This window comes from Xenopus laevis, chromosome 9_10S, assembly GCF_017654675.1.
Source record: "Xenopus laevis strain J_2021 chromosome 9_10S, Xenopus_laevis_v10.1, whole genome shotgun sequence".
NCBI lineage: Eukaryota > Metazoa > Chordata > Amphibia > Anura > Pipidae > Xenopus > Xenopus laevis.
The window spans coordinates 77,672,043-77,686,870 of NC_054388.1; the positions used below are offsets into that span (position 1 = coordinate 77,672,043).

Consider the following 14,828-nt stretch of genomic DNA (forward strand, 5'->3'; position numbering starts at 1 on the left):
AGACAAAATCAGTGAGAATTCAGAGCGACAATTCGACCACTGTGGCTTACATCAACAGACAAGGTGGAACCCGCAGCAAAGCAGCACTACCAGAAACTCAGGAGATTCTGAGATGGGCGGAACTCCATCTTGTAAGGCTGTCGGCTATCCATATCCCAGGAGTGAACAACACAAAAGCAGATTTTCTCAGTCGAAACAATCTGGACCCAGGGGAATGGGAGCTTCACCCGGAAGTTTTCTCAGATCTTGTCAGTCAATGGGGACTACCTCAAATCGATCTAATGGCTTCCAGAACCAATCGCAAAGTGAAGAGATTCTTCGCCCGCTCTCGGGATCCTTTAGCAGTAGGGGTGGATGCCATGACCCAGACCTGGCAGTTCGACCTAGCCTACATTTTTCCACCACTACCCATGTTGCCTCGGGTCCTCAAGAAGATCAAAGTATCGCATTCCACAGTGATTGTGATAGCTCCCTTCTGGCCCAGAAGGACCTGGTTCTCCGATCTCCAAGAAATGTCGGCAGCACAACCTGTTCGCCTTCCATCCAGAATGGACCTCCTGTGTCAGGGACCCATAGCCCATCACAACCCGGGCCTATTTGCTTTGACGGCATGGCTATTGAAGCCGACATATGGCGAAGACAGGGCATAACCGAAGAGGTTATTGACACAATGTTAAAGTCACACAAATCTACATCGTCCAAAGCCTATCACAGGGTATGGCGCAGTTACTGGAACTGGTGCAAGGAAGCACAAGTACCTTTTCTCGAGTTGAATATCCCAAGAATCCTATCCTTTCTACAGCGAGGTTTCCAGATGGGCCTCAAATTGAGTTCCTTGAAGGTACAGGTTTCGGCATTGTCGGCTCTGTTTCACTCACGCCTAGCTCTAGAAGATCCTGTGTACACTTTTCTGCAAGGAGTAGCCCATTTAGTTCCTCCATTTCGTCCTCCGATTCCTGGTTGGGATCTCAATCTAGTCTTGGAAGCCTTACTGGATCCCCCTTTCGAACCGTTAGGCACAGTTCCTGAGAAGTGGCTCACCTGGAAAACAGTGTTTCTAGTAGCGATTACTTCAACCAGAAGAGTTTCGGAACTGAGTGCTCTCTCATGTGACCCAGCTTATCTAGTATTCCACAAAGATAAAGCAGTTCTACGCACAGTACCATCCTTCCTACCCAAGGTTGTGTCCTCATTCCACATAAACCAGGAAATTGTGGTACCGTCCCTGTGCCCGGAACCTAAGAACCCTAAGGAGAAACGACTTCACAGCCTAGATGTGGTCAGAGCTCTTCGCTGGTACTTGGAAAAGTCTAAGTCCTTTCGACGTTCTCAAAGACTGTTTGTAGTTCCTAATGGGCCTCGAAGAGGCATGGCGGCATCTAAATCGTCCATTGCTAGATGGCTGAAAGACACCATACGACAAGCTTACATTTCCAAAGGACAATCTCCTCCAGAGCATGTAAAAGCACATTCCACTCGATCAATGGGAGCTTCCTGGGCTTGGCGCAATTCAGCAACCCTGGATCAGATCTGCAGAGCGGCCACCTGGTCGTCTGTTCACACATTTTCTAAATTCTACAAAATAGACACCTTTTCCTCTTCGGAGGCTGCCTTTGGCCGAAAGGTGTTACATTCAGTGGTACAGTAATGTACCACAATCTCTTCGCTCCCACCCTGCTGTTCTTGGGGCTGCTTTGATAAGTCATACTCCAATAGTATCGCTACGGAGCGCCGTCCAAAGCAGTCACGGAGTCAGGCGTTTCAATATCAAGATGTTGGCTTTATTAAGCGCATTAAAAGTACAGTGGAGGGGGATTACAACTAACGCGTTTCGTGTCAGTAAACCTGACACTTCATCAGAGTAGTTAGTGCATACATGTGTAGGTGCTTAAATAGTGACACCTATGCATATCATTAATAGATTAAAGGGAAAAAGAAGTGTTCTCACAAACTAATATACAAATATTCAGAATTATACATATACATAAAATAAAACATATGAATATCTGTATCAAAATGACAGTCAAAGAAGTATCCTAGTGAAAATTTGTGTTGTATACATTATTACTTAATTCGATAGACTCATGTATATAAATAAAATATTAAATAAATAATCAATGATCTGTGATTAATTTTATAAAAAAGGGGGGGGATATCCTTTAGTGAGTAATTCATTAACCATAATAATTTGGTCTAAAAGTGTATTAGTGATAGAATGATGTGCTTTCATTAGTGAGCAAATGGGGGAGGGAATATATTTTCATTCATTTGTGTAGTTTTGTGTTTCCAATCACGTTTAAAATTGCACATCCATATAACACCAAAAAACCTAATTAGGGTATCACTATAGTTATCATAAACTTTTTTTAAAAGAAAGCATTTCCTTTATCTCTATTTATTACTTAGATTTATTACTTAAATTTCCACCCACTTGTTAGAACAGTATAATAGATAGGGAATTATTATTAGTGGCCAAATTTAGTATATCTTAAAATATCATTTACTAAAAACCTGTATTGGAAAGACTGACACTACTGCATATAAGCATATGTAAATTATAAATAAATTATTCAAATTAATATAAAATTAATCAAAAATTATATTATATTTGATGAAATAAATTCTGTTAATATATCTTTAATTAATCGATGATATAAATTTAAAGTAAATTTTATTGGCTGACGAAATTCAGAATATAAATAAAGCAGTCTATCCAATAAAGGCTTTTATCTCACACTCTCTGTTCAGCCCATATGGTGTAACTGTATCCAATAGGGTCATCCATTTGACTTCCTTCTTAGACAACAATGTATCTATATCACCTTTTCTCTTCCCCAGTTTTAACTGCTTCAACTACCTGGAAAGATACAAAGTATTCATTAGCTTCATGTTCTTGTATTACGTGTTCTGCTACTGCTGAGGTTACATCTGACCTGTTTATACATGCTAGATGTTCAAGTACCCTGTCCTTAAACCATCTCTTGGTCTTGCCGACATATTGTTTACCGCAGCGACATGTTACTAAATATATAACATTTGATGTCCTGCAGTTTGCATATGTTCGACAATTATATGTTTTCTTTGTTATACTACTATGAAATTCCTTTGACACATTTATAAATCTGCAACACTTACAGATGTTCGCACCACATCTGTATGTTCCAACCACATTCAGCCAGTTTGTCTTATCCTTTTTATTTGGTAGCATGCTCGGGGACACCATGTCTCGTAGATTGTTTGCCCTTCTATAAATAAATTGAGGTTTTTTTAAATCAAGTGATGTTAAGATAGGGTCTGATTTTAAAATGCCCCAATGTTTTAAAATTATGTTCTGAATTTTCCTCGCTTCCATACTATATGTAGTGATAAATTTCATTCTATTCTTATCAAACGTGTTCTTCCTATCTCTGTGTCCACCTTGTTTATTTATCAAGAGATCTGATCTGTTACTAAGTACTGCTGTTTCATAGGCTTTTTTAATGCATTCTGTGCTGTAGCCCCTAAGTGTCAATCTATCCCACAACTCCATGGACCTGTCGTGGAAGGAAGCCCATGTGGAGCAGTTTCGTCTAAGACGTATGAACTGGCCCACTGGGATCCCTTCCAAGAGAGGCCCAGGGTGATTGCTTTCACGTCTCAACAAAGAGTTTCTGCTAATAGACTTTCTATATATATCAGTATCTATTTGAGTACCTGTAGTGATAAATTGTATATCTAAATATTCTATTGTGTTCTTATCACACTTGTAAGTAAAGTTTATGTTTTTGTCATTATTGTTACAATAGTCAATAAATTGTTTCAACTCTAATTCTGTACCTTCCCAAATGATTATTAGATCGTCAATAAAGCGGTAGTAACCTTTTATATTGGTCTTATATATAGATTGTTCACTAAAAATATGATGTTTTTCGAACCAGCCCATAAATAGATTAGCATATGAGGGCGCAAACCGCGCCCCCATTGCTGTCCCACATCGCTGTAAATAAAATTCATTATTAAACATAAAATAATTATGTGTCAATAGATACTCGACTGCTTCTATTATAAACTCGTTCTGTTCATTTGTAAAAAGACCTTTTTCTCTCAACCAATATTGTAATGCAAAAATCCCATCACTATGCCTGATGGAGGAATATAGGGCCGTGACATCCATCGTCACCCACATATATCCTTCTTTCCACTCAATATTTGATAATTTATTGATAGCATCCCCGCTATCTCGTAGAAAAGAGGGCAGTTGCATTACCATTGGTTGGATCAATTTATCTATATATTCGCTTAACCCCTCGTTTAGAGACCCTATCCCAGCAATTATGGGACGTCCCTTAGGTAGTTCAAGGCTCTTGTGAACTTTGGGGAAGGTATGAAAAACGGGTATTTTTGGAAACTGACGCCATATATACTCAATCTCATTTTCACTTAGAATATTTTCAAATTTACCATATTCCAATAATCTCCTGAGTTTATTTTGAAAACAGGACGTAGGGTCATTATCCAGCTTTGTATAATTAGTTTGATCTGTTAATTGTAATGTAATATCCTGCTCATAGTAATCTCTATCGAGAATGACTATGGCTCCACCCTTATCTGAGTTTCTGAGCACTATGTCTCGATTGTCTTTGAGAGATTCTATCGCCTGGTATTCCTGTCTGGTTAAATTGTATTTATTTTTTTATTATTATTGTTTTTATTTAATTGTTTATTTTGATTTGGTTCTCCCTTTATCTTTTGTTCTTCTAACATTTTTAAGTCACGAACTACCAGGTCATAGAATCTCTCAATGAAAGGACCCCTATGGTTCATAGGGTTGAAGTTTGATTTAGACTTCAAATCAGTATGGACCACTGTTTTGATATTCTCCTGCTCATGATTTTCTAGGATGGGTACTGTATCTGGTATCTCATCTTTATTAAATTGCTCTATGGCTTCCAGTATATCCTGTGTAAGGAAATTCGGTTCTTGTTTCATTAATACTTCATTTTGGATTGTATCTTTAGGATGGAAAAATCTCTTAAGTGATAAGGCTCTAGTAAATTTGTTAATATCTATAATCGTATCGACCAAAGAAAAGGGAGCCAGATGTATCGCGAGAGCTGCGACTCAGCAGGAGCCGGCGTACCACGGGTGAGCTCCGCCATTAACCGCATCGTTTCTGTGTTTGTTGCTGCAATTGCCTTATGGATGCGACTATTTTGAGCCGTTGAAGACCCCAGTGAGGAGCAACAGTGTGCCACAAATCTTATACACAGTAAGGTACATGCTCCGTTCATTTGTTACCGTATAAATATCATTATGGCATATAGCGCACAGTTGAATGTTATGGAGGGGGATTTACATATACTCACGAAGGAACAAGAGTCGGGGGACCCACCACATAGCAATATGGCAAGGTTGAAGAAAGCAAATATGATATTCAAAGAAAGCCATGATTATGAGGAAGGTGGGGGAGAATTAACCCCCGTTGATGGGAATAGCACGGCCCCAGAAATGCGCACCCTGTTAAAAAAGCTGCATAAAACTACACAGAGAGAATTGAGGCTATGGTGGGAAATAACCACACTTGACAACTATTTAAAGGTCAAGAGAGTACCCAGGGGTCTGAGGATGAAAAAATTCCCAGCCTTCGAATTACAAGATACTGCATTTATGGAAGAATGGTATCAAACGCTAAATGACTGTTCATTCAAACTTATGCAGATACTGATTAAAAATACCAAGCGGAACAGGAGAGAGTGGGCTTGGAAATTATACAGATTGATACTGCATTAAGTGTATATAAAGATGACTCGGAATATGACAGGATTGAGAAGCGAAATAAAAATGACTTGGATATATTGGAAAAAAGATTATGGACACTAAACAGAAAAAATTCTTGAGGGATAAAGCCGACTATGAGCAGGATAGAGTGTTTTCATGGGGCATGAAAATGAATACACAGAGAGGCAGATGGGAACGCCTTAAACCTGCATTAAAATCAGACAAGAAACGCAAACCCTCAAATACTATGTCTAATGTTTCACATATAGATTCTGATAGCACTTCTCCCAGTGTGTCTTTTTTAGTGACATCCGGAAGCGATTTGGAGACGAGCCAGGACGAAGAACACGAGATGGAACGGAACACAAAAAAGAAAAAGAAAACAGCAAAAGAAGAAAGAGAGGCACGAGGGGAGGAACAAGAAAGTGGAGGAAAGATTACAAGATCAAAGAAAGGAAAGGCCAAGAACAACATAAAGAACAACCGACAATAGAAGAAAAAGAGACTGAGGATTTGGTAATTAATTTATCTAAACATACTCTAAAGGATGGAGAGAGACTTTTACTTAATAAGGGCTTATCATTTTCCCCTTCCTCACATTTTTCTTTGGTCGATACGATTATAGATATTAACAAATTTACTAGAGCCTTATCACTTAAGAGATTTTTCCATCCTAAAGATACAATCCAAAATGAAGTATTAATGAAACAAGAACCGAATTTCCTTACACAGGATATACTGGAAGCCATAGAGCAATTTAATAAAGATGAGATACCAGATACAGTACCCATCCTAGAAAATCATGAGCAGGAGAATATCAAAACAGTGGTCCATACTGATTTGAAGTCTAAATCAAACTTCAACCCTATGAACCATAGGGGTCCTTTCATTGAGAGATTCTATGACCTGGTAGTTCGTGACTTAAAAATGTTAGAAGAACAAAAGATAAAGGGAGAACCAAATCAAAATAAACAATTAAATAAAAACAATAATAATAAAAAAAATAAATACAATTTAACCAGACAGGAATACCAGGCGATAGAATCTCTCAAAGACAATCGAGACATAGTGCTCAGAAACTCAGATAAGGGTGGAGCCATAGTCATTCTCGATAGAGATTACTATGAGCAGGATATTACATTACAATTAACAGATCAAACTAATTATACAAAGCTGGATAATGACCCTACGTCCTGTTTTCAAAATAAACTCAGGAGATTATTGGAATATGGTAAATTTGAAAATATTCTAAGTGAAAATGAGATTGAGTATATATGGCGTCAGTTTCCAAAAATACCCGTTTTTCATACCTTCCCCAAAGTTCACAAGAGCCTTGAACTACCTAAGGGACGTCCCATAATTGCTGGGATAGGGTCTCTAAACGAGGGGTTAAGCGAATATATAGATAAATTGATCCAACCAATGGTAATGCAACTGCCCTCTTTTCTACGAGATAGCGGGGATGCTATCAATAAATTATCAAATATTGAGTGGAAAGAAGGATATATGTGGGTGACGATGGATGTCACGGCCCTATATTCCTCCATCAGGCATAGTGATGGGATTTTTGCATTACAATATTGGTTGAGAGAAAAAGGTCTTTTTACAAATGAACAGAACGAGTTTATAATAGAAGCAGTCGAGTATCTATTGACACATAATTATTTTATGTTTAATAATGAATTTTATTTACAGCGATGTGGGACAGCAATGGGGGCGCGGTTTGCGCCCTCATATGCTAATCTATTTATGGGCTGGTTCGAAAAACATCATATTTTTAGTGAACAATCTATATATAAGACCAATATAAAAGGTTACTACCGCTTTATTGACGATCTAATAATCATTTGGGAAGGTACAGAATTAGAGTTGAAACAATTTATTGACTATTGTAACAATAATGACAAAAACATAAACTTTACTTACAAGTGTGATAAGAACACAATAGAATATTTAGATATACAATTTATCACTACAGGTACTCAAATAGATACTGATATATATAGAAAGTCTATTAGCAGAAACTCTTTGTTGAGACGTGAAAGCAATCACCCTGGGCCTCTCTTGGAAGGGATCCCAGTGGGCCAGTTCATACGTCTTAGACGAAACTGCTCCACATGGGCTTCCTTCCACGACAGGTCCATGGAGTTGTGGGATAGATTGACACTTAGGGGCTACAGCACAGAATGCATTAAAAAAGCCTATGAAACAGCAGTACTTAGTAACAGATCAGATCTCTTGATAAATAAACAAGGTGGACACAGAGATAGGAAGAACACGTTTGATAAGAATAGAATGAAATTTATCACTACATATAGTATGGAAGCGAGGAAAATTCAGAACATAATTTTAAAACATTGGGGCATTTTAAAATCAGACCCTATCTTAACATCACTTGATTTAAAAAAAACTCAATTTATTTATAGAAGGGCAAACAATCTACGAGACATGGTGTCCCCGAGCATGCTACCAAATAAAAAGGATAAGACAAACTGGCTGAATGTGGTTGGAACATACAGATGTGGTGCGAACATCTGTAAGTGTTGCAGATTTATAAATGTGTCAAAGGAATTTCATAGTAGTATAACAAAGAAAACATATAATTGTCGAACATATGCAAACTGCAGGACATCAAATGTTATATATTTAGTAACATGTCGCTGCGGTAAACAATATGTCGGCAAGACCAAGAGATGGTTTAAGGACAGGGTACTTGAACATCTAGCATGTATAAACAGGTCAGATGTAACCTCAGCAGTAGCAGAACACGTAATACAAGAACATGAAGCTAATGAATACTTTGTATCTTTCCAGGTAGTTGAAGCAGTTAAACTGGGGAAGAGAAAAGGTGATATAGATACATTGTTGTCTAAGAAGGAAGTCAAATGGATGACCCTATTGGATACAGTTACACCATATGGGCTGAACAGAGAGTGTGAGATAAAAGCCTTTATTGGATAGACTGCTTTATTTATATTCTGAATTTCGTCAGCCAATAAAATTTACTTTAAATTTATATCATCGATTAATTAAAGATATATTAACAGAATTTATTTCATCAAATATAATATAATTTTTGATTAATTTTATATTAATTTGAATAATTTATTTATAATTTACATATGCTTATATGCAGTAGTGTCAGTCTTTCCAATACAGGTTTTTAGTAAATGATATTTTAAGATATACTAAATTTGGCCACTAATAATAATTCCCTATCTATTATACTGTTCTAACAAGTGGGTGGAAATTTAAGTAATAAATCTAAGTAATAAATAGAGATAAAGGAAATGCTTTCTTTTAAAAAAAGTTTATGATAACTATAGTGATACCCTAATTAGGTTTTTTGGTGTTATATGGATGTGCAATTTTAAACGTGATTGGAAACACAAAACTACACAAATGAATGAAAATATATTCCCTCCCCCATTTGCTCACTAATGAAAGCACATCATTCTATCACTAATACACTTTTAGACCAAATTATTATGGTTAATGAATTACTCACTAAAGGATATCCCCCCCCCTTTTTTATAAAATTAATCACAGATCATTGATTATTTATTTATTTAATATTTTATTTATATACATGAGTCTATCGAATTAATTAATAATGTATACAACACAAATTTTCACTAGGATACTTCTTTGACTGTCATTTTGATACAGATATTCATATGTTTTATTTTATGTATATGTATAATTCTGAATATTTGTATATTAGTTTGTGAGAACACTTCTTTTTCCCTTTAATCTATTAATGATATGCATAGGTGTCACTATTTAAGCACCTACACATGTATGCACTAACTACTCTGATGAAGTGTCAGGTTTACTGACACGAAACGCGTTAGTTGTAATCCCCCTCCACTGTACTTTTAATGCGCTTAATAAAGCCAACATCTTGATATTGAAACGCCTGACTCCGTGACTGCTTTGGACGGCGCTCCGTAGCGATACTATTGGAGTATGTGTTAAGCCGGCTAGAGGGAGCCAGATGTATCGCGAGAGCTGCGACTCAGCAGGAGCCGGCGTACCACGGGTGAGCTCCGCCATTAACCGCATCGTTTCTGTGTTTGTTGCTGCTTTGATAAGTCCCCAGCTGTTCCCTGTGTCCCCCTGAGACGACAGAGGAAATAGGATTTTTTTTGCTACTCACCGTTAAATCCTTTTCTCTGTAGTCGATAGGGGGACACAGGGCTTCCCGCCCCGCGGCGAGATGTTGACCACGTTGGTCCATGAGGGAATACTCCCTGAGTTACCAATTCTGCTAGTTGAAGTTTTATTCCTATTGTTTAGCAGTCTCTTTGGTACAAACTGAATAGGTTGGCGTAGCATCAGGGTTAAGCCAGTCCCTAGGTCACGCCCCTTTTGATTATTCATACAAGTGTCCTGCCTCCGGAGGGTGGAGCTTAACCCCAGCTGTTCCCTGTGTCCCCCTATCGACTACAGAGAAAAGGATTTAACGGTGAGTAGCAAAAAAATCCTATTTTTTTGGAGGCCACATCTGTCCGTCTAGCTTCCAGTTGGACAGTCCTGGTTCAAGCTAAGGAGCAGTCATTTTTTAAATCAATGTAAACACTCTTGAGGGCAATACAAACTTTAGTAAATTCCACTAGCCTTATCTACCATGTCTATATCCATCTATATATATCTATTTGCCTATCAGGTTATATATCTGCATCCTTCATACAAATTTTTAAAACACATACACAGGTTACAAAAAGACCCACCTCTTTAAGAGGTTCTCCATGTGACATCATTTCCTGAAGCTCTTTATGGAGCTCTTTGCGAGCACCAATTGTCTGCTGGTTTCGAACATATTCTGCCAATTCTTTTAATCCTGCGTCAGTGAAATACTTAGTGAAATGTTCCACAGTTTGCTTGTTGGCAGGGAAAAGTTCCTATAAAGAAATATACCCTCATTAGCAACAGAAGAAAATGTGTGAGAGCCACAGTACTATAAACACGGGTGTTGCTGGCCTGTAGAATAAAAGTGTTTATACAAAACATACAGAATTACATACAGTGACCAGTAAACAATACAGAAGGTGAAGAGTATTTTAATTTACAGAAAGAGCATACAGTAGCATGAGGAAGTTTCTATGGCAACTTTGCAATCTATCTTAAAGGAGAACTAACCCCCCCCATGGTGATATGTCCCCACTGCCCCCCCGTACCACCCTCTTGCACAGTCTTACCCCTCAATTCTGTCCCCTCTAGAAATAGCGTCTGCACATACAGAGTGAGCGCAGCGGAGCTCATGGGCGCCATCTTCTCTTTGTGAAGTGATCGGTGTATAGGCGCATGCGCAGTTGGAGCAATCTTATGGCTCGTGACAACTGCACATGCGCCAAAAGAGACGGAAATTGCAGAAGGGGAGGAAGAAGACACGAAGATTACGGGTGAGAAGAAGATGGTGTCCGTGAACTCCTCTGCATGCGCGTTCACCATTTCTAGAAGAATCAGAATTCAGGGGTAAGACAGGGCAGGGAGGGGGGGCAGTGGCAACTTATCGCCATGGGCGGGTTTAGTTCCCTTTTTCATTTTTACTCAAATACACGTTTTCCAGGAAATTTTGAAGTCAATGTTTTCTTCCCAGGACTTTTGTTGCATTCAAATGTTTATACTTATTTATACAAATGAATGAGAAGAGCACCACTATTGAGAAAAGATTTCAGTTATTGTTTGATGTACTTCCAAAGAGACATGCTCACTCTAGCTTAAAACTGTGCCTAACTGCCACAATTAAAGATATAAACAGGTCACTATCTGAAACCTTACAGGTGATCAAAAAGTTCTTTGTAAGACTTGAAGGAACAGTAACAACAAAGAAATAAACGTGTTTTAAAGTAACGACAATATCGTGTAGTGTTGCCCTGCACTGGTAAAACTGATGTGTTTGCTTCAGAAACACTACTATAGTTCATATAAACAAGCTGCTGTGTAGCAATTGCAGAAATTGAAAAAAGGCTATATGGCACAGCTTAAATAGTGGTTAACAGATAACACCATTATTTTCTACAGCGATTACATCTGCTGTGTAAGCTGAGTCTTTTCTCCTTTGAATGGCTGCCCCCATTGCCGCACAGCAGCTTATTTATATAAATAGTAGTGTTTCTGAAGCAAACAGCAGTTTTACTAGTGCATGGCAACACTGCATTATATTTTTATTACTTTAAAAAACTTTCAATTTAAATGTTTTGATGTTACTGTTCCTTAAATTAATAAATTCCCTGGCTGCCCAAAAGCAGCATCTTAAAGGCTTTGCCATTACAAGTAATGTTAGTAATTAAGTTGCAAATGGGGTCTGGATGTTGACCATTTAGTATGCAGAATGCCATGGAAAAATACTGGCCTAGTTCATTCCTTCCTGCAGCTCTAAATTAATGTTTTATTCTCTTCCTGCGGCTGTAACAATATAGGCACTCAATTACCCAATTAATGTGGATAGTATAGAAAGTGTTTGAAGTTTTTTTTTAACTTACCATTAACCGGTTATCCATGTTCACTTTTCGCAGACTACCAGCAACAGCATTGATATCTTTTTCATTGATCCATGATTTAAATAGTTTTACTGCAAATGCTGCAGAAACGCCTGCAAAAGATTTTTAAATATCAGGAGGACATACATATGACTATTCACCTTTAAATATTTCCAGACACATACAAAATAAATAAAATCAAGGCATGCATGTCCATTAATAGAGATCTCACCTTCTTTGACCAAGTTTTCATTGTAGAGACTGTTTAGTATTGATGCAGAAAGATTCCCATTGGCTAAAAGAATACCAGTAAGCATAGCCAGCTTATTCCTCTCAGATTCTGAAAAACCTTTCAGAAACAGCAACAGCTGAAAAACAAGCATGGTTTAAAGATTAGGAAATTCTTGCCATAATAGCCATATCTATTTAAATATCAACCCAGTTACTTGAAATAATACCTTTTTGACCTCTTCTTCAAAGCCTTTCTCCAGGTACTTGTAGCGTCTGATTAACTTGTTAAAAACCTATAAAATTTTAACACATTAGTTTAAAAACGAAATATGGCTCAATTAGTGAGAAAAAAAATCTGTAAGAAGTGGAATACTGCTGTAATATTGTAAAAGGTATTCTGAAACTAGCACCTATGTTTGAGTAATGTTCTAGATCCCTACATAGAAATAGTGTGACTGGAATGTATGTATGTATGTATGCATGCATGTAGTTACATAGCTTAATCGTGTTGGAAAAAGACAAAGTCCATCAAGTTCAACCGCTCCAAATAAAAACCCAGCATCCATACACACACCCCTCCATACCTTCACATAAATTATATATACCCATATCTATACTAACTATAGAGCTTAGTATCACAAAAGCCTTTGATATTACGTCTGTCCAAGAAATCATCCAAGCCACTCTTAAAAGCATTAACAGAATCAGCCATCACAACATCACCCGGCAGTGCATTCCATAACCTCACTGTCCTGACTGTGATGAACCACCTAAGTTACTGCAAATGAAAGTTATTTTCTTCTAGTCTGAAGGGATGGCCTCTGGTGCGGTGATCCTCTTTATGGGTAAAAAGGTCCCCTGCCATTTGTCTATAATGTAAAGTATGCCCATACTTCAACCAAAAATATTCATTAATTTAGTCTGGCACACACCTGAGCAAACGCCTGCATGGTTTCAAGATCTTCTTGTGCGGAAAACACACAGACATCAGTGCGAATCACCTCATCGGTCAGCGTTCCACCAGGTTCTACAAAAGAAACATCAGTTTTTTATATTAACTAATCAAGAGAAGGTACATAGTAAACAATCAGACTTAAAAAAAAATAAAGTATCAATTTACCAGGGTCCATGGTGGTGGTTGGCAAGTGCTATCAGCAAGGGTTATGCCTGCTAACTGGGTTTTTAAATCACACTATTTATGTGGAAATGTATTCTAGATGCTGCTTTTCATATTTTAATTACATACAGCAGCCAAACAGCACCATAGTGTTGTATTACTCTAGCTTGTCAAGGGATGATAGTGGATAGCTGAAACCACTAAATATTTATTTCTACAAGCAAGGTTTAAAGGTCAGGTAACCACAACAGCTTACATGATTTGAAAATCCAGTAAGAAGAAATTATGTTTTTAGCTCTGCCCTACAGTTCTCATAGAAAGAAAGGGCTATCCTCTTGACAGAATCAAAAGTTTCCCACATTATGTAAAAAAAAAAAAAATAGCGACAATTGTATTTAATTTAAAAACAGTCAGTCTACAATCAGTTTACTCCAGCTATTCCTTAGTCTGCTGGCCAAGTTTACCAAATCTTTTGAAAATAGAAAGGTATTCGATTTTTGATCATTCCTTTATGTGTTTCGGATCCAATAAAACATGTTACTAAAAAGAAATGAGTGATGATATTTCTGTAAGAGTGTCAGTATCATTTTTAACCTCTATACTTTATTTACCTGAAATGTGTTTTAGTACCTATTAAAATGTGCACACTGCACTTTAAAGCAAGTATCCATGAAGGGATTGAAAGATGTAAATAAAATCATTAGAACTACAAAAAGGAGGAAGAAAGTCAGAAACAGGATTATTTTACCAGTCCTACTTGATACCCAGATATGCAGAGCATCTATATTAAAATGGTGGCTGAACTAATACATGAAATCTTCACATACCCAGCATTCCGCCAGCCACCAGAATGTCAAAGAGTGTCTCTGCATAGCGCCGATAGTCGAGCTTTGCCCCTGAAGCATCAAGAAACTTTGCTACTGCTTCCAAATCGTTCCCAGTTTCATTTAAGCCTTGAATAATGCAGTCTTGGAATTGAGTAGGATCAAACCTCTCCTTTTCATCTACAGTAAGGAAAAAATATTAGACGGTCTTAAGATATTTATAAGTACCAGCTCTATTCAAACAACTGGCCGCATTATGCTCAATTACAGATCGCATTCTAGAGACAAACCAAGAAGCTGTGGCCTGCACAATGTTTGATGGAGTATTATGTATAAATGTAACCATACACACAATATAATAAACAGTCAGATTCCAGTAAAACAATGTAATACTTTGCCAGTTTCTATTGAAAC

The 14,828-nt window shown here is 37.5% G+C and overlaps 1 protein-coding gene across 1 annotated transcript in view; it reads right to left on the reverse strand.

Annotated features, from left to right (window-relative positions):
• Window positions 1–14,828, reverse strand: part of bzw1.S (basic leucine zipper and W2 domains 1 S homeolog) — a 31,217-nt gene that overhangs the window by 12,759 nt on the left and 3,630 nt on the right. The window contains exons 3-8 of the mRNA XM_018238991.2: window positions 14,418–14,594; window positions 13,406–13,500; window positions 12,701–12,766; window positions 12,475–12,610; window positions 12,246–12,355; window positions 10,491–10,661 (exon numbers count right to left, since the gene is read on the reverse strand). Of these exons, the coding sequence (XP_018094480.1) occupies window positions 10,491–10,661; window positions 12,246–12,355; window positions 12,475–12,610; window positions 12,701–12,766; window positions 13,406–13,500; window positions 14,418–14,594 (755 nt within the window). The remainder of the gene's footprint in view (window positions 1–10,490; window positions 10,662–12,245; window positions 12,356–12,474; window positions 12,611–12,700; window positions 12,767–13,405; window positions 13,501–14,417; window positions 14,595–14,828) is intronic.